Below are 24,172 nucleotides of genomic sequence, written 5' to 3' on the forward strand. Positions count from 1 at the left end.
ATGTAGTGCAAGGGCCTGCCTGATTGCATACAAATTTTAAACTTCTAAGGTTTGACCTCCATATTATATGGTTTTGGTAAACCTGCACAAGACAAAACTCTAATGGTGTGTATGGAGTCTTAGATGGTGGTTACTGGAGCAAGTGTTCCATTGTTACACCACCACATGACGCCTCAAGCAGTTGAACAAAGCAGTGCTTATAGTGAAGGAGCTGGTGGCTTTCTCTCTGTATGCACTGTCCCACACTGGCTCTCATGGGGGGACGGGGCATGCTGGAGGCTGCTGGGACCTTACAGGAAAGATAAGTGAGCTAGGAAATCGGCCCTTCCTCAATTGATCAAATTCAAAGCCACACTTGCAGCCAAAGAGAGGATCACCAAAGGGAAAGCCCTACATGTATTTGAGTGACATCATTCTGTGCTTTCAACTAGAACACTGTTCCTTGGTGACATGTTATCTTTAAAGTGGTTGTAAACCCTTACAAACCACTTTGACCTACAGGTAAGCCTAGATTAAGGCTTACCTGTAGGTCCAAGAAATATCTCCTAAACCTATATGGTTTAGGAGATATTTGCCCGCGCGGGCACCGCTGTCTACGGCGCATGCGCCGTAGACAGCGGCGCACTGAGCGCGGCGTTTCCAAGAATGGAGCTGCCGCGCGTGTCGACTCCCGTGCGCATGCGCGGGAGTGACGGCTTTGCCGAATGACAGCCACCAACAAGATGGATGCGGCAGACTACAGGGGACAGCGGCGACTTTGCTGGCTCCTGTGTCAGGCAAGTGACACATAATAGACTACTATGCGATGCATAGTAGTCCATTATGCTTTGCCTTTGCAGGGAATGAAAGAGGAAGTAAACTCATCAGGGTTTACTTCCTCTTTAAGTGGTCTGGGGGAGCAGAACAGAAATTGTACCTCTTGGTGTCAGCTGGGCTATGCAATACGTATGTATGATAAATTGGTAACTGCACTCCCTTATAGATAGTTACGCAGGTGTTTTATTAAAGATTCTTTTCTTTCGTATTTTCTAATTCGATGCCTCAAACATTCTTCCTGTATAGACATGTTGGCTTTATTGGGGAAAAGATCATTTATAAAGAGAATTTGTGACAAAAATAAAATAAAAAAATTAAGTCAGCAGCTGCTGACTTTTAATAATCGGACACTTACCTGTCCCAGGGTCCAGTGATGCAGGGGAGCGAAGCCCCACTCATCTCCAGCACGGGATGTCTTGTTTTAATGTTACTACTCATTGGTTGATTTACTAAAGGCAAATAAACTGTGCACTTGCTCCAGAGCTTGGTAAATGAGGTAAAGCTTCACTTTGCAAATAATACTCCATCACATGCAAGGAGAGGGGAAAAAAAGGCAAAAAGCAAAGCTTTCCTGAATTTCAGAGCTTCGCTTCAGATCTAGAGCAGCTGCATTGGAAGTGCATTTGCAGTGCAGAGTATATTTGCCTTTAGTAAATCAACCTCATTGAGTCATTAATTGAAGCGATACTACCCCAGGTCATGGCTGGGCGGGTGCGAGACGTGAGGATGTAGCTTCCGCCTGAGGGGAGGGGCCTGCCAGCGCTAACCGCAGAGCGCCGACGAGTGAAGGAAGGTGGACATGGCTCGGAGAGGTGAGAGGCTCCATCCTGGGCAGATGCGAGCCCCAGTGGCTGTAGATCGGCAAACTGCGCAACAACATCCCGCTGCTATTCCCGCCATTGGCGGCTGTGCGAGGTTTGAATCACCGGGGCGCTGACCCCCCACGCCACCTGCTTCCCCCCCTCCCTATAGGGTTATAGTGTATTGCTGGGTTATGTATGTGACAAAAAACAGTGTATCCGTAATGGGACTAAAGTGCATATGAGGTAGCAAAATGCAAGCGGCAAACTGAGGGCGATTAGATACCCTCGCAAGTGGAAGTTCCATACATGCACGTTGAGGATTTTTTTTTTCCTGTGTTGTTTTTTTTTTTTTCTGTTGCTGCATGATATTGCTGGGAGTATGGGATTAATCTAAGAGTGACAAGCACCGGAGGAATAGGTCACACATACAAGAACGTGGACACAGCGACATAAGAGCTCAAGTAAATTAACGTTAATATTGGAAAATGGAGAGGGAAAACAGTACAGGAAAGTTGCGGAGAAACGCCGCATAAGTGGAGCATATTTGACCGCACTGGCCTCCTTCTTTCTTTTTTTTTTTTTTTTTCCTTTTCTCTGCCTTTCCTGGCTGCCTAAATGAGAGGATTTGTTAAAAGCTACCCCCGGGAGAGGTTGTAAGCAAAGGCGAAAAGCCACAGCGAGGGGCTAATTCTCATGCCCTACAAGCATCCTACCTAGAGTAACGCCAGCCCACCCAAAGGCAATTTTACTTCAGGGCCGAATTGAGCAAAGCACCTCCCTGGATGTCTATACCCCCACTGGACAGATATGTATGCTTACGCAATGTAAAGTGAACAGTGTATGGCGGATTATTTTTATTGTTTCTTTTTTATATATATATAAGGCAGCACGGTGGAAAAAGCTGAATGACAATATATCAGGGTCGCAGCATTAAAATCAGCTAATAAAGGAAGGGAAGGTCCAGAGTAGAGTAAAGACACACGTCAGGAGGTCTACTCTACAAGGAACCTAAGTAAACCCGGGAAACCAGGGTATAAACAGGATTAACAGCTCGTAGAGGGTGGATCGCCGGGGGAATTGCCTATCTAGAGGGCCAGAAATTACATAAAAATCCCCATAGTAATTTGAAGCAGGCATACAGCAGGGAATCCACAGTGTGTACAAGCTCGGGCTTACCTATATGGTGGGAGGATATATACCTGGACTGGGGGACATTAAAAACAGGGATATAAGTCGATGTCAAGGACCCAAGACTAAAGGGGCAGAGTTACTTGGTGCTAGGTCCCATATAAGCACGACGTGGATAGAAACATGAGTAAAGCGGCGAATAAAGCATCGAAAAGCGGGACCCCACGGAATTTAAAGGATAAGGGCTTAGACACGACGATCCAACAGTATATGACACAAGGAGCAAGCCCAAAAGGGCTTGGAACAGACAAGAAACAGCTGTCCATGCAAGAACACAAGAAGGGATCAGGCAAACATAGGGGAGGTGGTGCGCATTAATCCAGAGAGGACATAATAACAGACAGTGAATGGGAGAGAAGTAAAACTGATGAGTCGAGGATAGAAGATCACCCTCCCACAAAAGGAGAAATGTTGGAGATGCTCTTAAAATTAGAGAACGCAATCAAAACAGATATCAGGGGACTTCGGGAGGACCTGGGAGGATTATTAGAGAGAGTAGAAGCTACAGAAAATCGCATAGACTTCCAGGCACAGGAATTAAGCAAAGTTAAAGAACAATTAAAAACAATACAACAAATACAAAGAGACACGCTATATAAATTGGAAGACCAGGAGAACCGAAGTGGAAGGAAAAATTTTAAAGATTCGCTCGGTCCCAGAAGTAAAAGGTGAAGATCTAAGGTCAATAATGGATAGTATTCTCTCTCCTTGTTGGGTAGATGAGATGGGAGGTCCCCCAAGGATTGATAGGATTCATAGAATTGGCAAAGCAAGATATGGGGATACGGAAAGACCTAGGGACATAATAGTACGGTTCACTTTTTTTTGAAGAAAAAGCAGCACTATGGAAAAAGTTAAGGGGGGAAAACCCCCTTGCTATACGAAGGTCGAGAAGTACAGATATTCCCAGATATTGCATTCGAGACGCTAGCAAGGAAGAGGCTCTTGAAACCATTGTTGGTCGAAATGCGGGCTCAGAATGTTAAATACAGATGGGGGTTCCCCGCTTGTTTAATAGGGAACAAAGATGGCAAAACGGCGAAGTTGAGTTTTCCGGAAGACCTGGAAAAATTCTGTGAGAAACTGGGTATATGCTCTCCCGCACTGCCGGGGTGGAGGGAAGAAGCAGTAGGATTGATGTAGCTGAGGGGGGGGATGATCTGGGGAAGAGGGGGGTGAGAAGGGGAAGGCGGTGAGGAAAGATATGAAGCACTAGGGGATGTTGGATTTAAATCCTCTCGCCTCCCCTAAGGGGAAGAGGTGGGAGAGGCGCAGGCGGAAAGAGCCTCAGGCCCTCATAACAAACAGTTTGGGAGATGGTAGGGATATATACGACCATCAACCAAACAAGGGCCGAAAATAGGTCACAGGGGACGGGGGGAGGGGGGAGCGGAGGGGGGGGATTGGGGGTGGAGGTGAGGGAGGGGGAGGGGGGAGGAGGGGTGGGCCAAGGTGTGGGAGGGAAGGCATAAGGGGAGGAAGGGACAGAGGAGAAAAGAAGTGGACCACCCAAGTTAACAAGATAAAAAGTACCCGTGTGGGGCAGGGGAGTGACAGGTCAATAGATGGGAAATAAATAGTAAAATAGTATGAAATTCATGTCTTACAATGTTAAGGGCCTAAATACCCCGATAAAAAGACATAAGATTTTAGCGGAATTGAAGCGGTATGAGGCTGACGTCATTTCTCTCCAGGAGACACATATCTCCCTCGCATCAAACATAAGATTATATTCTAATAATTACCCGGTTTGGTATTACAGTGACACAATATCGACGAGAAGCAGAGGGGTAGCGATAGGCTTCTCAAAAAGGACAAGATTCCATTTAAGTGAAAAAATGTGTGATGCAGAGGGAAGATATTTGTTCCTAAAGGGTACATTGGAAGAGCTGGAATGCACATTAGTAAATATTTATGCCCCTAACAGTAATCCAGTTAGTTTTTTAAATAAGATATTAAATAAACTCATGAATTTAAAAAAAGGGTACGTGATTATGATGGGAGACATGAATTTCAGCCTCAACCCAGAAGTGGATAGCTCATCGGAGGTAAAGAGGGTGAGAAATGTAGCACAAAAAAACATATTACAAAAGTTATATAATAATCAATTGGTGGATATATGGAGAGCAATGAACCCGCAGGTTCGCGACTATTCTTTCTATTCAGCAGCACATAGGATATATTCACGCATTGATTATATATTCATAGACCATGGGTTGTTAGATTATGTAATAGATACTGGTATAGAAGTGATGACCCTCTCGGACCATGCCCCAGTAAAAATAAGCTTGAATATCTCAAGGGTCAGGAGAAATCCCTCGTCATGGCGGATTAATGAAGAATTTATGCAGGGAGAGGAAGATAGGATTAGAATTGCTAGTGAAATTTAACAATATTTTGCATTAAATGAAACAGCGGAAATTGCAGGTCACACATTGTGGGATGCTCATAAAGCATATATAAGGTGAATATTGATATCCATGGGATCAAAAAGGAAAAAAATGAGAGCCGAAAAGATTAAAAAATTAACGGAAGAGATATGTCGATTGGAACAGGACCATAAAAAAGGACAGAATCAAAAAGATTTAGTTTATAAAAAGTTATTAACTACAAGGGCTGAGCTGAAGGACTTACTAGAACAAGAAACAAAGAGAGTGTTCAATGGCTTGGCCAGGGAACGGTATATATGGGGAGATAAGCCAAGTAAGTTCTTAGCTAGAATGCTAAAAAAAAAAAAAAAATAAAAAAAAAAAGGGAAAAACTTTATCGGGAAAATGCTAAATAAAAATGGTAATATGGTGTTACTACCAAGGAAATAGCGGAAACCTTCAGGATATACTATGAGGGGATATTCGCAGACAGGAACCAGGGAGTAAAAGCCAGGGTAAAAAAGAAGATCGGGGAATTTTTGGGTAAAGTTACACTGCCCAAAATAAGCCCCATAGAGAAGGAGATGCTTGAGAGGCCAGTATCGGAAGAAGAATTAGTGAGGGCGCTTTTAAAATCAGCCCCAGGAAAATCCCCTGGACCAGATGGCTTTACAACATCGTATTACAAAATATTTAGAGAAGTCCTTGTCCCTAAATTATGTAGATATATGAATGGCTTAGGAGAAGAATATAAAATGAGCAATGAAGGCCTAACGGCAACAATTACGTTAATTCAGAAAGAGGGTAAAGACCCATCACAATGCACCAGCGATTTCGCTGTTAAATGCAGACACAAAATTATATGCCAAGGTATTAGCAGAGCGAATGAGGGAATTAATGACATCATTGGTCCACCCAGACCAGACGGGGTTTGTAGGGGGCCGGGAGGGTAGAGATAATGGAATAAAGACACTTCTCTTGCTTCGGCGGATGCGACAGGGAGGGACCCCCAGTCTGCTCCTGTCGTTGGACGCACAGAAGGCCTTCGACAGAGTAGACTGGGGGTTCATGTTCCAGACAATGGAAAGGATGGGGATAGGACCGAAGATGATACAGAAGGTGAGGGTGCTATACAATCATCCAAAGACACGCATAAAAGTTAATGGCCAGGAGTCAGCGCATTTTGAAATGGAGAGGGGTACAAGACAGGGGTGTCCGCTGTCACCCCTGCTGTTTGTGCTATCATTGGAACCTCTCCTAGCTGCAATTAGGGAAAACCCAGAAATAGTAGGGGTGAAAGTGGAGAAAGAGAAGAATATAAATACTCCGCATTTGCGGACGATATATTACTCTATATAAATAACCCTAAGGCCGCGTACACACGGGCGGACTGTTCGCCCAACTTTGTCCGCTGAACAGTGTTTCAGCGGACAGTCCGCTCGTGTGTGGGCTTCAGCGGACAGTTTCAGCGGACAGTCTGACGAACAAAGTTTTTCGGAATTCCCGTAAGAAATTCTGCTGAAACTTGGTTTGAGCGGACAGTCCGCTCGTGTGTAGGCTTGTTCGTCAAACTAAGTTCCGCGCATGCTCAGAAAGGATTTACACGCCGAAGGTTGCAATGCAGTCTATAGGACGTCGTTTTTCTAGTCCCGTCGTACGTGCCGTTCACGTCATCGCGCACGCTTTCAGCGGACTGTTCGTTCATCGTGTGTGGTCAAGTCCGCTCATGCAAATTTTGAGCGGACTGTTTGTCGGATTGTTTGACAAACTAAGTTGGGCGAACAGTCCGCCCGTGTGTACGCGGCCTAAGACGTCCATGCCAAAGTTATTAAGTCTCTTGGAACAGTATGGGGAGGTATCCAACTTTAAAATAAATCGGCTGAAATCCGAGATATTGAATATCAACATTAATAAGAAAGAGGCGCGAAGTATGCAGCGGGAATGGAGTTTTCCGTGGAGGAGTGAACTTAAATATTTGGGTATAAAGTTGACAAAAACAGAGAAGAAAATGTATCGTATTAATTACATCCCGCTATTAGATGAGATACAAGCAGAGTGCAAGAGATGTAGTTATAGACCATTATCGTGGTTGGGGAGAATAAATTCACTAAAGATGATAATATTCCCAAAAATTCTGTACAGGTTTCAGATGTTACCGTTACCATTACCCAATGTTTATTTGTCGAAATTAAAATCTGTCCTAATGAAATTTTGTATGGAAAAATAAAAAAGCAAGGGTGGCTTTCGCTACCTTACGACAATCAAAGAATAGGGGTGGATTAGCAATCCCAGACGTACAGACTTATTACGAAGCGGTTGTGTTGTCTAGGGTGAGCGAATGGACTAAGAGGGATAATACAGAGAAAAGGTGGGTAAACCTGGAGCACGTAATGTGTAGAGCACGCTTGGGGAAGCAAATTTGGAATCCCCCACACAAGAGGAGCATATTTTTGGAAGGAAACAGTATTACACGAAACACTTTGCGGATTTGGGATAAGGCACATAGGCAATTTAATGGGAAATATAATTCACCACTTATAGCACTAAAAAATAATAAATATTTTTTACCTGGATGTCAAGAGATTGGAGGGAATTGGGTGAAGGAGGAGGCACAATTAAAAGATGTAATGAGAATGGGAGCTATAGCACCATATCACGAGTTGGCACAAAAAAAAGAGATGATGGTAATTGATGGATGGAGGTACGCGCAGCTCTCCTTCTTCGTAAAAAAATTGCCGCCGCGGATTCGAACGGCGGAAGAGTTGACCCCCTTGGAACAGCTATGTATATCAAAGACGCCAAAGAAGGTTTCGAGATGGTACAAAATTTTGTTGGAGGGGGTAGAGCTGGGGGTGCCTTCGTTCATCAAAAAATGGGAGAGGGAACTTGGGACACATATAGACAATGCAACAATAGGAAAAATATTTAAATTAGTCCATAGTTCGGCTGTAGACTCTAAAACGGCGGAAATGAGTTATAAATGTTTGACGAGATGGTACTACACCCCAGAAAAGAATAGTAAATTTCAGCCTGATAGTTCTAGGGAATGTTGGCGCGGATGTAAGGAGCTGGGTACGATGACACATTTGTGGTGGGGTTGCCCGAAGATAAAAAAAGTACTGGAACCAAATTTTAGTATATATCAAAGAGATTACCAATAAAGCTGTGAGTGCTGACCCCTGGGTAGTGTTATTTCATGGGACAAAAAGTGGGGTTAAACAATATAGGGAATCTTTGGTCCCACACCTGTTGAACGCGGGGAAAAAATTAATACCAAAAAAATGGCAGGAGACGGAGGCGCCGTTAATGTGGGAATGGGTTGATACGGTGGAAGAGATTTATAAGATGGAGTGTTTGAGAGGTAGTCTGGAAGAGAGGAGTAATAAACACACGATGGAGAAGTGGAAGTGCTGGCAAGAATTTAAGAAGAAATGGCTTACCTCAGAGGGGCTAAGGCGATAAGCCCCACACGGGTACAAATAAGGAAAATAAGGCAGAGGGTCAGAGCGAAGGTGGTGGTCCACAGAGTAGGAAGGGAGAGGGGGGTGGAGGAAGGTTGGGGAAGATTTAGTGGAAATAGAGCGTAGGAGGGGAAAGACTGGGTCTTGGTCCCAGTCGTATCCCGAAGTTTGTATGGTAAATAAGCTAAATTAATAAGCTTGGGGTAAAAAAAAAAAAAAAAATAATAATATATATAATATATAAAAACTGCCACAATGATGTGATTATATGGAAGGGATTTTGAGCGTTAAGCTGAGGTGGGTCCTATGGTTATCAATTGATTTCACTGAGTTGGCAAAAGAAAAGGGGAAAAAAAAAAAAATTGAAGCGATACTAAAGGCTTGTGTTTTATTTTCTAAATCTGTTCCTTTAAGGTAGTGTACTGTTGGTTCACTTACCTGTTTTTTCCTTTTTGTAAATGCTTTTTTTCTGTGTGTGAATTTTCTAATTCCTATTCCTTCTCTAGAAGCATGCCCTCATCATCCAAGCTGTCCTGGCTGGAGGTTAGTTAGCGTGCTCGCCCCCTCCTTGGGACTACATCCCTGCGGGGAGACATTGTGTACGTTCAAAGGCGGGAAGCCGTGGGTGTGTCTAAGACACTGTAGCTCCGCCTCCTGTGCCTTGCTTCTGTAATTTGAATCTCGGGACACAGCCCCAACTTTACTCTGCCCCCTTTTTTGCTGAAATGGAAGTGTGGCTCAGATTCATGGTCACACGGCGAAAAAGCGGCACTGCGCATGCGCAATGCCACTAAGCATCAGGGGAATTTTAGTTCCTTTGAAGCCGTGACATTGCTACGGGGAGCGCGCTCGAAAACTCAGGATTTGAGGAGAACCTACAGAGAGGACAGGAGGAAGTGCTGATAAAGCCTGTTTATCTAACGGGTAATAAAAAATTTCTGCAAAAATAACTGCTAGATTCATGATCTATATAGCATATAAATCAGATATTGCCAAGTGTTTTTTTTTTTTTTTTTTTTTTTTGCTTTACAACCCCTTTAATGCACCAGAATGGAGAAAGTCAGTCCGTTTTTAGTGACGTAGCTCACATTGCACTGATCTGCAGTGTAATGCCTTAGTTCTTTGCATCGTCATTCATTTGCAATAGCACCCCAATGCACTAACGCATGTATGGTACAATAACATACTTTGCTTTTACCACAATGCAAGGTTGTGAATCCAACCTTATTGTTTCTAGTTGTACATTAAAGAGAAGCCAGAATCATTTTGTAGTGTATAGTGTAAATGAAGTATTTTAAAAATTAGGTTGATGGGGAATCAATCCATGCACATGATTGTCACCAGGAATTCTTTTAATCAGTGTTCATATTTGTTCCTAGCATGTTGTGTTTTTTTTTTTTTTTTTTTTACAATGTCACCCACTATGTTTGCTGTATTCCAGGTTCAGAGATCTTTGTAGGCTTGTCCAAATGGACGAATCTTCGAGGAGCAGAGATGGTGGCAAAGACATACCAGGTATTTATTTTTATATATATATATATATATATATATATATATATATAAATTTTTTTTTATTGTGGTTGATATATATCTACATCTTTCCTATCCAATGACCAGGTGGGTGAGCCAGCATCAGACAGCAGGTGTGGTGTTTGATGACCATTACATACTGTAAGTGACTAATGTAGCACTGACCCCTGAAGGAGCTGCTGGTTTGATTTGGGCCTGCACTCTGCTAATAAACCCCACTGACTTGACTCAGTCCCCTTGACACAGCTGTGGTGCAATACAATATAATAGAACACAATATACCTGTATTGACACTTCAGGATCAACTGGCTCCACCTGCTGGGGGGAAAACAATACTCCACACCGGTGTACTTAACCAAAGTATATTTTACTATAATTATTGTAAAACAGGTGGTTACAATAATTTTGCTGTCATCCCAACATAGAATGACAGAGCAATGACTTTTGATATAACAATTATAAACAATATAATTACAAGGGAGCTCCCCTACTTTTATAGCTGTGTGTGAGATCTCGCTTGGTGATCTCACACACTAGATCTTAGTGTTGCTTCCATAATTATAATACAATACTTGAGATGCGATGGTAAGTAGGCTTTATGCCTGCCTAGTGTCAGTTGCTATACTCCTCCGTGGGACTATGGATCCCAGTGAGGCCTGTATACAAGTCTGACTAGGTGCAAAGTTTAGTAAACTCTGGGCCACAACTTGCTCACCAACTGGATCAAAAGCTTGGTATGGTAACTTTGGTCCAGTGTTTGCATCTTGCTTCTATGTCAGCTGGCTCCGTCTCTCCGTTCCGATAGGTGGACCTGGTCTTCCGATGCTCAAACGAGTGTCTCTGGATCTTCCCATTCCGATCACTGTGTCTCTGGCACTTCAGGTCCCTCACACAACCTTTTATATCCTACCCAGCATGCACTGTCAAAAAGTCTCCATGGGTAGGTCGCCCGTCATCCTGGGTAAAAAGGTCAACTCTCCAGTGTAAATAACAGTCACTTCCTGTACTAAGTTCAATGCTTTGATTAAATGAGTTTTCTTTAAGTTCACTATCAGTGTTTGGGCGCTAGATGACGCCAAACACTAAGTCATAGAAACGTCCATAGACTTTCATTGTAAATGCTAACATAATTTAGTAGGCAAGGATGCCAGCGCTACACTAAAAAACCTAAAGGCTGGTACACATGTGCCAAGCCAGTGTGTACAGAAGCCAGTCTAATGCACAGCTTCTGTCGGATGGGCATCATGGAAATCAATGACTGGCATCCAATTAGCACTTGCAGCCAATGTGTTCTGATGGGGACAGGGCAGTCCCCCTGTCAGAACACAATAGCTTAGCTGGTAGATTGCTGTACTAAAATTGCATAGTTAGTACAGCGAGCTCTTGGGTTGAACAAAAAATAAAATACACCAGTATGCACCAGGCTTAACTCCCAGCTAACCATTTTTAATCTGTTCTAAAACCAGTTTTGTGTGGGGAGTATCTTTCCTATAAATGTGTGTTTGTTTTTGTTTTCCCTAGGATTATGCAGTTTCTACTGTCCCAGTCTCTGGAGATTTACATCTAAAAAGTTTCTGTAGCATGTGTGGTCCAGATACCTTGGTTATTGGAAGCAGCGACTGTGCAAAGAAAGCCCTTAAGGTAAAATAACTGAGCATAGCACAGGAAAGGAGGGGTGGCTGCTCAGATATTTATAACCCTCATTTGCTAATTGTAGGAGACCAGAGTGTATGTACATACAGCGCCTTGCAAAAGTATTCACCCCCCTTGGCTTTTTACCTGTTTTGTTACATTACAGCCTTTAGTTCAATGTTTTTCTTAATCATTATATGTGATGGATCAGAACACAATAGTCTAAGTTGGTGAAGTAAAATTAGAAAAAAAATACATAATTATTTTTCAGAAGTAAAAAAACGGATAATTGCCATGTGCGTATGTATTCACCCCCTTTGTTATGAAGCCCATAAAAAGCTCTGGTGCAACCAATTACCTTCAGAAGTCACATAATTAGTGAAATGATGTCCACTTTAGTGCAATCTAGGTGTCGCATGACCTGTCATTACATATACACACCTTTTTTGAAATGCCCTAGTGGCTGCAACACTTAAGCAAGAGGCACTACATAACCAAACACTGCCATGAAGACCAAGGAACTCTACAAACAAGTAAGGTACAATGTTGTTGGGAAGTACAAGTCAGGTTTAGGTTATATAAAAAAACAAAAAAAAAATCCAAATCTTTGATCTCTAGGAGCACCATCAAATCTATCATAACCAAATGGAAAAGACATAGCACCACAGCAAACCTGCCAAGAGATGGGCACACACCAAAACTCACGGACCAGATAAGGAGGGCATTAATCAGAGACAACACAGAGACCTAAGGAAACCCTGGAGGAGCTGCATAGTTCCACAGCAGAGACTGGAGTATCTGTACATAGGACGACTATAAGCTGTACACTCCATAGAGTTGGGCTTTATGGCAGAGGGGCCAGAAGAAAGCCATTACTTTCAGCAAAAAACAAAATGGCACGTTTTGAGTTTGCGAAAAGGCACGTGGGAGACTCCCAAAATTGAACTTTTTGGCCATCAAAGCGCAAACCCAACACATCACATCACCCAAAGAACACTATCCCCACAGTGAAACATAGTGGTGGCAGCATCATGCTCTGGGGATGTTTTTCAGCAGTTGGCACTGGAAACTGGTCAGAGTTGAGGGAAAAATGGATGGTGCTAAATACAGGCAAATTCTTGAGCAAAACCTGTAACACTTTGTGTGTGATTTGAGGCTAGGACGGAGGTTCACCTTCCAGCAGGACAATGACCCCAAACACACCGCTAAATCAACACTTGAGTGGTTTTAAGGGGAAACATGTAAATGTGTCGGGATGGCCTAGTCAAAGCCCAGACCTAAAGTCCACTACTCCTTAAATCAGTCCCACTCAGTAAGTGTAATTTCTGTTGCAAAACTCAAAGTGCCATTGTAGCTACAAAAGTTACATTTTTATGCGGTGTAAAGGGCCTCCAAAACATTCACAAAATCAATGTGAATGAAAATGCCCAAAGTGTAATATTTGACTTTCTTTTTTATGTGGATGCTCTGATGCTTATTGGCCGGAGATGGCTGCCATTTTAGGCAAAAGGTGACAACAACATGCCAGGGGGGGGAACTTGCTGTGCCAAATATATACAGCTTATTGCAGCACTCTTGTAGGTGTGTGTGTGTTTGTGTTTGTTTTTTTTTTTTTTGTGGTGTGCATATGCCACCATTTTTTAATTTTGCTTGGGAGTGCATCACTGTGTTTGACTTTTCTTTTTTTTGCTATTTCTTTATCTTGCTATTTCTTTATCAGTTCAAATCTGCTGTCCACCAATCCATATTTCAGTCATTCCAAGTTTGAAAATGTAAAATTTTAATATTTCTAAATTCCTTGTGTGGAATTTTTCATACAATTGTGGATTTTCATGTTAACGAAGATTATTCCAAGAAGTACAAAAAAAAATACCCTTTTTATTTACTCCAGTGTTTTAAAATGTTTGTTTCAGATGATGGAGCAGCTTACAGACCATCATTATGAAACCTTGACTGTGCCCGATGATCCTGCTGCCAACTGCATCTACGCCCGTGTGGGACCTAAATCCAATGTATTGGTGCACCGTAGTGCAGAGGAATATCCTAACAGTGTCCAGGTGAGACACGTTTACTGATTTATACATCTGTTGCTGATCTATAATATCCAAAGACCTCAGAATCCAATGCCTGAACAAATAATAAAATCATCTTTTGGTTTAACTCATGTTAACCCATGTACAGTATGTCACGAAAGTGAGTACACCCCTTACATTTTTGTAAATATTTTATTATATATTTTCATGTGACAACACTGAAGAAATTGCACTTTGCTGCAATGCAAAGTAGTGAGTGTACAGCTTGTATAACAGTGCAAATTTGCTGTCCCCTCAAAACACCTCAACACAGTCAATGTCTAAATCGTTGGCAACAAAAGTGAGTACACCCCTAAGTGAAAATGTCTAACTTGGGCCCAGAGTGTCAATATTTTTTGTGGCCACCATTTTCCAGCATTGCCTTAACCCTCTTGGGCATGGAGTTTACCAGAGTTTCACAGGTTGCCACTGGAGTTCTCTTCCACTCCTCCATGACACGCAGCTGGTGGATGTTGGAGACCTTGCGCTCCTCCACTTTCTGTTTTGAGGATACCCCACAGATGCTCAATATGGTTTAGGTCTAGAGATGTGCTTGGACAGTGCATCACCTTTACTCTCATGCTCCTGCTTCAGTATGTCATAGTAAATGTTGGCATTCGTGGTTCCCTCAATGAACTGTAGCTCCCAGTTCCAGCAGCACTCATACAGCCCCAGATCATAACACCCCCACCACCATGCAAGACACACTGTTCTTTGTATGCCTCACCTGGTTGCTGCGACGCACACTTGACTCCCTCTGAACCAAATAAGTTTATCTTTGTCTCATCAGACCACAGGACATGGTTCCAGTAATCCATGTCCTTAGTCTGCTTGTCTTCAGCAAACTGTTTGCGGGCCTTCTTGTGCATCATCTTTAGAAGAGGCTTCCTTCTGGGATGAGAGCCATGCAGACCAATTTGATGCAGTGTGCGGCGTATGGTCTGAGCTCTGACAGGCTGACCCCCTCCCCCCACCCCTTCAACCTCTGCAGCAATGCTGGCAGTACTCGTACATCTAGTTCCCAAAGACAACCTCTGGATATGATGCTGAGCATGTGTACTCAACTTCTTTGGTTGACCATGACGAGGCCTATTCTGAGTGGAACCTGTCCTGTTAAACCGTTGTCTGGTCTTGGCTACTGTTCTCAGTTTCAGGGTCTTGGCAATCTTCTAATAGCCTAGGCCATCTTTATGTAGCGCAACAATTCTTTTTTTCAGATCCTCAGATTTTTTTTTTGCCATGAGGTGCCATGTTGAATTTCCAGTGACCAGTATATGAGTGAGAGCGATAACACCAAATTTTAACACATCTGCTCCCCATTCAAACTTGAGACCTTGTAACACTAACGACTTGCATGACACCAGGGAGGGAAAATGGCTAATTGGGTCCAATTTGGACATTTTCACCTAGGGGTGTACTTTTTATTTTTTTCCAGCAGTTTAGACATTAATGGCTGTGTGAGGTATTTTGAGGGGACAGCAAATTTTTTTTAGTCGAAAAACAAACTTCATTGAAAGGAGCAGGAAACAGGGTAAAAAGCAGACATAGCAAACATGCCATCGGTACAGAAGGTAACATAGGCCAACATGGCCAAGGCCGTATTGCATATATGAGTACTTTGGATTAGCTGTGCTGTATAAGAATAGACACACATCATTGGTAAAGTCATTATAAAGACATTGTGTATCAGCCGGGGTAGGGGGAGCAAACAGAAAAAAAGAAAAGAAAATTAATACAAAAATAGCTAAAAAAAGGGGGGGGGAGGAGGAGGAGGAGGAGGAGGAGGAGGGGAAGATAATAAGAGGAGGCCCAAGGGGTGGAAGAAACACAGAAAGGGAGAGGCAGAGGGGGGAGGGGGGTAAGGGATCAATATAGCAGCAAATCAGGTACATGTCTCCCCATCTTCCAACAGGGGACAGCAAATTTACACTGTTATACACTACTTTGCATTGTAGCAAAGTGTCATTTCTTTGTGTTGTCACATGAAAAATATTTACAAAAATGTGAGGGGTGTACTCACTTTTATGAGATACTGTGTGTGATCTCCTATTTTGATTTATGAAACACCTGTTTTGCAAGACTTGATTGCATCCTTTTTTTAAAGTAGAACTATAGACGAACGTTTTTTTGTGTGTTCATTTTGGATTGAGTAAGGGAGGGTTATAACCCTGGGTGTCTCATTGGGGAGATTTCCCTTCACTTCCTATGCCATAGCCAAACAGGAAGTGAGAGGAAATCGCTGCAAATGAAGGGAATGCCTTGGGGACCCCCAGGTCACCAGAACTACTGTCCCCATTGGAAGATTTTCCCTCTATTACTTTTCTGTGGACAACTTAAAATCTTGGAATTTTCTCTTGCTTTCGCTTTCAATGATAATGGTGGACAAGACAAATATAGAGAGGGTAAATCTTCCTAATGGGGGCACAGATGGCAATAAAAATTGAGAAGCAATCTAATCCCTTGCCACTCTATCCAAAGCTAAAAAAAAAAGTTTTTTGCTTTTATTTTTGTTATACTTTAAGCAAGCCTCTCATAAATACGGTAGTTTTTAAAGCATATATTGTATAAATATATTAAATCTACAGGTGGATAAGTGTGACATAATATCTAGGTATGCGGTTTAGTTGTGGCTAACGCACTAATATAAAAGGGCTCAAATCCAATTTTTTTGTACATTTTTAATGTGCCAATTGGGGGGAGGGGGGACGAGAATGCTTGATAAACGCAATGCATACTGTCAGTGTTTTAACCTCTTTTGCTTTCTAAGGCTGCTTTTTACACTGAGGCGCTATAGCGCTAAAAATAGCACCTGTAAAGAGCCTCGCCTCACTCCTGTGTGAAAGCCCGAGTGCTTTCACACTGGTGCGATAGCAAAACACCAAAAGTCCTGCAAGCTGCATCTTTGAGGTGCTGTAGGTGTATACACCACTCCTACAGTGCCCCTGTCCATTGAAATGAATCGGCAGCGCTGGCAAAGCGTGGGCACATTTAACCCTTTTTTTGGCCGCTAGCAGGGGTTAAAGGCGCCCTGCTAGTGGCTAAAAAGTGCTGCAAAAACGACGGTAAATCGCTGCAAAAAATGGTGACGCCCCAGTGTGAAAGTAGCCTATTGGTCTTTTTTTCCTCTTTTTATACCGTCCCAGTGATGGCTAGCCATTTCTGACCCCCAAAAATCCTGTTTTCTAGATGAATTAAACTCCTACCAAAAAGAAAAACATGAAGGGCAAAGCGCTAGAAATCAGTATTGCCTGTGGTCTCACTGCAGCACTTTCACAATATGGAGGCTTTCGTTTTGGTAGAGGCAGGCTTTTGCTTCATCCCAAACTTAAGCTAGAGGGACAGTGAGAAGCACAGTAGTAGCACCAGCAAACCACCCAAGCCTAGAATTTGGATACAGCAGTGCCTTGGATCCCACGCACAGGAGTGCCTAAATGAAACAGACGAGATTATCAGGAAAGCTGGAAAAGTCAGAAGTCGTTATCTTCGATCTTTCTGGCGCAGTGGCTCCAAGTATTGAAGGAAAAGGGTCAGAGTTGGACAACTAGCATTTCCAGAAAGATGGTCGGGGGTAGCGTGTGTGTGTGTGTGTGTGTGTGTGTGTGTGTGTGTGTGTGTGTGTGTGTGTGTGTGTGTGTGTGTGTGTGTGTGTGTGTGTGTGTGTGTGTGTGTGTGTGTGTGTGTGTGTGTGTGTGTGTGTTTTTTTTTTTTTTTTTAAGTACAAAGGCTTCTATTATTCATTTGAATTGCATTTCTGTATATGTTTTCTCCAGGTCTTTCAGAAGCTGACTGATTACACCCTGGTCCCAGCATCCTGCACAGAGATGTCTAAATTAGGAGGCTGCCTAACTGCCTGTACCATACTGATAAACCGCAAGCTGGAGATTTGACTTCTAGCCCCACCCCCCCCATGCCTGACCACCAACGCTGGCACAAGGTGGTTGGCTTTCTATCCTCTTTCTTTCTACAGCATCCATTTCAGCCTACAGGATTTTACCTGTATCATAAACATACACTAATGCACACTTGTAGCACATAGGTTTTCTAGAACAATGGAGGTATAGAAAATAGGTGTTTTCAATAGCAGCCAATTTTATTGCAGCTGGTCTTTTTTACAGAACTGAAAATTGGTTTTGGTTCTTATAGGAAATGTGTGTTGGGTTTTTTTTTTCTCTTGATTCTTATTTGATTGGCTAGCTCTTATGACAGTTTGTATGTACATATCTCTAGGACCTTTACAAATATATTTGGCTCCCAGTTGACTAAAGTAGTTTTCTGGAGTGTTTTTTTTTTTTTTTTTTTTCTTAATATAGTTGAAGCAATGCAGGTTTTTGCTTGGTTGAGATAACTGGATGCAGTTATCAAGCGCTGTATGCAATCTGCATTTCCCAAAAAAAAAGTATGAACAGTTTGTAAGTAATGTCACAGCACACCTATTGCCACTTTGATGTTCTATACCTTAGGGACAGCTGGAGCTGTAGAAGGGAAGTGTTTTAGTTAGGAGGCTTGACATAATCAGTTTATCTAATGTTGTGTACAATATGGCCACTAGATGGGTGCACAGACATACTATTTACTAGAAGATGCAATATTTTGTCATTTTTATCTGTCTGGTTCTCATCGTTTTTCATATCTTTCGACGGTTTCTTCAGCACAGTGGCACAGACTTGTCTTGCTAACGATCTGTTATTTTTAAGAGGAACAAACAATGATGCTGGACTGCAAACCTTTCTGGTGCTATTATATCCTTTTGTCTGTCTTTGCATTCCCATCATTCCCGCACCCACAGCTTCTTCTCCATCTAAATTTGATATTATAGGGCACAGCAGAAACAGTACTTCTTCCTTCTCTCCTTCCTTTTTTTTTTTTTTTTTTTTTTTTTTTTTTTAAATGTATGACTTTTCAGGTTCTTTAAAGCAGTGGTCACCAACCCTGTCCTCAGGGCCCAATAACAGGCCAGGTTTTATGTATTACCTTGGGGAGATGCAGACTAGAATACTGCAATCACTGAGCAACAAATTATATCACCTGTGATGTATTTCAGTTATCTTGCAAACCTGGCCTGTTAGTGGGCCCTGGGGGCTTTAAAGTATCACTCCGGGCCAAAAAAACTACAGCCCAGGTCTTGGTTCTCAAATTCCAGGTGACGCAAACCTACATTTTGAGACCAGTGCCATTAAAAAAAAAAAAAACAGAACAATGAGTCCTCTATGGCAGTGGTTCTCAACCTTGGTCCTCAAGTACCCCCAATGGCCATGTTTTGGGAATTTCCCTTAGATAAAATAGCTCTTATCAATACCATGTCATTGATTTGAAGCGGCTGTGCAAAGTAAAGGAAAATCTGAAAACATGGCTCCTTGGGGGTACTGGAGGACTGAGGCTTAGAACAAAAACTTTGTTCAGTCAGGGCAGTTTTTAAAGAGGAAGTAAACTCTGATGGGTTTATTTCCTTTGTCTCCCTGCAAAGGTAAAGCATAATGGGCTACAATGCATCTATGCACTTTCCTGACACAGGAGCCAGCGATGTCGCCATTGTCCCCTGTAGCACGGAGCGTTCCTCTTCTTCCGGGTATCTCTGCTCCGGCCACTCGCAGCACTGGAGCAGCGATGACATCACTCCCGCACATGCGCACGGGAGCCGCCGCTAACGGCATATCGCCGTTAGCAGCGGCATGCCCAGTGCAGCTGCACTGCACTGCCTGTCTTTTTGTAAATATCTCCTTAATCGTGAAGGTTTAGGAGATATTTCTTGGACCTACAGGTAAGCCTTAATCTAGGCTTACCTGTAGAAACAACAAAAAAAAAAACCCTTCCCACTTGACTAGTGATAGCCACTAAATTAAAAATTTGCTGCACTTAGAGTTGCAGCAATTTTTTTCCTGTTCATTAAAATGAAGCAGAAGGGTCGCCTCTGAAATGTTTCTTTGCTATGCTATATCAATAGTAGGGGTTCCAGCATAAAATGCGCACCATAGGAAATACTCAAGGTATGCTTGTAATATAGATGGAGGGGAGAGATGTGCTGTGCAATCCATCTGTAGACAACTGTGGATGGAAAGATTCCCATGTCCATTAATGAGCATGAATTGAAAATGTCTGGCTTGCATTCATACTTCAAAAGCCTGTGCAGACATAATATAACATAATGGTTACTATTTATCAAGTAGCTTGTTTACCGCCCTGTGTTTTTAAAATGTCAAACTTAGAACAATGTTGTTTTAATGGGAAACTCTACCCTTCACTGATGGTTGAACCAGTCATGAATTTTTAGTAGCCAAATGGATTGCAGCATCAAAAATTAGCACATTACTATTATCATTTGTTCTTTTACTGAGAATTCAGCTTGTGGGCCAGGATCATTTGAAACAGGACTCTGGCCTTTTCTGAATCCTGATAACTTTAGCCACCCATTCCTCAGGTATCTTGCTCTCCTTTAAGAGCTTTTTGATTGCTTAAGTAATGGAGGAGGGGGAAGTTTATGGCCTTGTTTGTTCTGTTTTATATTATAATGGTAGGCTGCTATAATTATTTCGAGGCTTAAAATGTAATGACAGGTTCCCTGTTAAATGAGATGTTGACTACTTATGTCTCTCTGGGACGTTGGTGCCCAGATCTCTCGAAATTGCCAGGTCTGCCTGAAAGCGTGAGCCATCGCCAAGACAAGTGCTGTGTTTCATGGTGTGTTGGAATTTTAATGTAGATTAAACAAATTTTTAGTTTACTTTCAGCATTGACTGTGCTGTAATCCTAGCCATATTAGAACAGGTGGTGATGTAAAGTGCTGCAGGAAAGTGTCACCAGTGGAGCCTTCCCAGAAATAACGTTCCCATTTTCAGAAGAAGACAAACTGCATACTAAGTATGCAAGGCATGCACAAAGCCTGCCAATGCCCTCACGCATGTTAAATCAGTTTTGGGTGGAACGTGCCTCAAAGGACAGTGTAGAGTAGAACAAAGCGTTTTAAGCATGTATCAGTAGCAGGTGGTTAGGAGCTGGAGTAATATCTCATCCCTTGGATATATTTTCACATTAAAGCCTCATTCACATGGCCATAAATAAAGTACTGTGTATATATAAGCATTTTTTAATTTCAGATCTGAATGCAGCTGCATTGTTTTCAAGGGAACCATTTGCACAAGTGCCTAAACATAAGATGCTTTCAGATCTGTAACGCATAATCCACAAATCTGTGTCTAAGAACATGTGTGTATGCATGTGTAGGCATTTGTAAGCTCCTAATTTAAGCCTAAACAAAGGGGGGGAAGAAGTATCATAAAAACAAATGATGTACATTTACGCATGAATGATTACGCAGGAACTTTACTTCTAGAAATCGTACATCAGTAACATTTTTATGGCTGTGAGACTGAAGCCATGCTAAATTATATCGGGTCCTGCTTTAGAGTTAACGTTTTGCGATGGGTTTATAGGCATAATTATTGCTCTACCTCACAAAATGGCGGCATACATGGTATATGCGATTCATTGACCTTTAAGCCTCTCCCAAGTAGACTATAAACCTTTTTTTTTCTTTTCTCTACCTCATTCCCTTGCTCTACCTCCACCACTTCTATGTAGGATTACCTTTTTTAGACCTTCCTTATCCACCTCTCCTTTATTACTTCCTCTAATCTGAAGGGACAGACTCTAAATTTAACATGGTCTTCTTATTTGGGCCTTGTGTGATAGAAAATGGCCTCATTTATCAAAGTGTCTGACAGATGCCTGATCCTGGCACACAACTAAACTCTTCCTCCTTCATTCTATCCTTTTTTAAGAATGAATGTATTGTATTGTTGCTAAAAACTAGACAAATTGTTAGTTTATCTCTGAACTGCCTTTTTTTAAGTAGGCATGTTAACTCAAGCTTTGGACATATGGAAATGTCTATCTGCAAAACCTTAACTTCTGATCTCTGCATCCTTCTTTGCCTTCTAAGGAATACATTCAGGTTCTCTGAAAACGGTCCCTACACAGTAACTCCTACAAAGGTTTGGGAAAGGGAGACAGACTGCCTACATCTGAGGCTTGCCACACGCATATGCTCAGCAATGGATTCCAAACACCACCAATGTAAAATAATAAGCCCTGTGTTAAAGCTGCCTGCTCTGGGCAATCCATGTCTTTACTGATCCAAATAGAAGTGATTTGTATTTTCTAAAGCAACTGAAATCTCCTCCTTGTCCTGGTGTAATATGGGAGAATAAATGGAAGTGTTCTCTACCTATGATCTTCAAACTGAGCTCAGTCTTCCATCAGACATTTTGATAAGTTACCCCACACTGTTCTTTCACAAATGTCTATTTGTACCACTCGGTCACCTCTTGCGTAGTCCTTCTGAATGTAGCAATTATGATTGTCCATGACACTTCCTGCTTGCAATGTGCTAGCAGCTGTTATTTCAAAACAGGCCTTTGGTGCTATTTCTGTTTAGGGAATATAAAATCACTGCTGTCAGTAAGTAGGCATTTTTTGGTTATCTGGTAAAACCTACTAACTACCCTTTTGAAATCCATGCCCCCAACTTCCTCCTGAGCATTAGGGCATCTGTCAATCTCACCATCCCCCTTATGCTGTCTATTATATGCTGGAAACCAGGTTTTGTTTTATAACCCTTTTGAATTTATAAATAAACTGCTTTAAGGAAAAATCGGAGTTCTTTATTTTGTCAACCTCATCATATGCAAAAAATAAGTCTGCAACGAAAGCCTAAAATTCTGATTGGATACCCAAATTGCATCAGATTTAGGCCAATTAGGGCTGTGGTGTGACACGTACAATGTGTGTATGATCAGCTGCGGCCAGTAAGCTTGTACAAATCGCTGACAGTTTGCAGGTAACCTCGTATCAAGTGCCTGACTTGTGTGGAAGATCTATTGGTTGGCTGGAGGAAGCCATCTGAGAGGGGCTGCATTTCTCACTAAGTCAAATGTTCATGAGCAGAAGTGGATATGTCTACCATTGGATGGCCATTTTACAAGCTTTTGGAGCTAAAACTAAAATGGCAGTGAAGGTTTCAACTGCAAGGGCTCATTCACACGCTAAGTGATTCTAAAGGTACAAGTGTTTTTTACCATAATGCATTGCTTTTCAGAGGTATTTGATGGACCGTTCAGTGGTCATATGTTGCCTCCTGAATGCCTGCCTGTTTTCTCACCTCACCTTCGAGGACAGCAACATATGAGGATGGGCTCCTCCCTACAGGAAACACAATAAAATCACAGCTGTTTATAAGGCCCCATCTTACCACTTGTCCCTTAGTATTGATTGTTTCTCCCACAGCAATGTGTGTGTGTGTGTGTGTGTGTGTTTCTTTTCTTTTTTTTTGGACCAGAAGACTAAAAAGATGGTACCCCTGTGAGCCAGGTGTAGGAAAGCCAGTGAGGGCTGCACTTGCCTGCTGCCTCAGAGCTTCTCACAGGTTGCCCCCAAAATGGAATTTTGTGCAAGCAGTCTGGGCATTTCAATCCCCTGCCGTTGCATGCCGCTCAGCATCTTGGGTGTTCCCCTGGTGCAGCGAGCACCAGTTCTCTTATATTCACAGACTGACACAGCTCCTTTCTTAGCCATTGGGTTGTTAAGCCACCTTTTAGGAGAAGACTAGGCATAACATGTTATGAAAAACACAGAACTTTTAGTTCCGCCTAAGGGGCGGTCCCTTAGGTAACCATCCCCCAGCCTGCCATGCAGCACTCAGTTTTATTCTGCCTAGTGAAGGAGAAGGACCTAGGAACCCTGCGGGCCCATCGGTCCGGATTTTTTTTTCTGCAGAAGCTTTACTTTTTGTGCAAGACTATAGCTCCTATGATCTACTGTCAACAGCCGGCTGGGTGATAGGCTGGATACCCTTATCCTTGTAGTCTCCCCAGCGAGCGTGTGCAGACCAGAGCTACATGCTGGGTCGGCCACGACGTACCTTCGCTCCAGAGTTGGTCGGTGAGCTTTAATTCTCCGGGGCACACATATGACCGGGCTACTGATGTCTGTGTCAGTGTGCCGTGAACAGCAGCCACCCTGTACTGATCGGAGAGTGGATCTGTGATGGAATGTCTCCTAGCTCTGCAGGACTGGTAAGTACAGCACTCCCTGCCTGGGTGGGGCTGAGCATATGGGAATTCCCTGGGAGGTCGATTCAGGGGTCCCTCACCTACCTATTCTCTACCTGTTCCTATCTTCCCTCCCCCTCCCTGTGGGAGATGCTGCATGTGGCTGCTGAGCGGTGTGTGTGTGTGTGTGTGTGTGTGTGTGTAATGTGCAGGGGCTCTCACCTGGGGGGGGGGAGGCTGTGCTGGCTGTGCGCTGAT

General features: G+C 42.7%; 1 protein-coding gene across 2 annotated transcripts in view; it reads left to right on the forward strand.

Moving 5' to 3' along the window:
* The window catches only part of DDAH2 (DDAH family member 2, ADMA-independent), a 44,633-nt gene extending 22,115 nt beyond the window's left edge, over positions 1-22,518 (forward strand). For both annotated transcript variants that reach the window (XM_077460798.1, XM_077460791.1), the window contains exons 4-7: positions 10,079-10,152; positions 11,689-11,808; positions 13,713-13,856; positions 17,642-22,518. In XM_077460798.1, the coding sequence (XP_077316924.1) occupies positions 10,079-10,152; positions 11,689-11,808; positions 13,713-13,856; positions 17,642-17,758 (455 nt within the window). In that variant the 3' untranslated portion in view covers positions 17,759-22,518. The remainder of the gene's footprint in view (positions 1-10,078; positions 10,153-11,688; positions 11,809-13,712; positions 13,857-17,641) is intronic.
* The last annotated feature ends 1,654 nt before the right edge of the window (positions 22,519-24,172 follow it).

Source organism: Lithobates pipiens, unplaced genomic scaffold (assembly GCF_037356315.1).
Source record: "Lithobates pipiens isolate NorthernLeopardFrog02 unplaced genomic scaffold, aLitPip1_a1.2 Scaffold_1, whole genome shotgun sequence".
Classification (NCBI taxonomy): domain Eukaryota; kingdom Metazoa; phylum Chordata; class Amphibia; order Anura; family Ranidae; genus Lithobates; species Lithobates pipiens.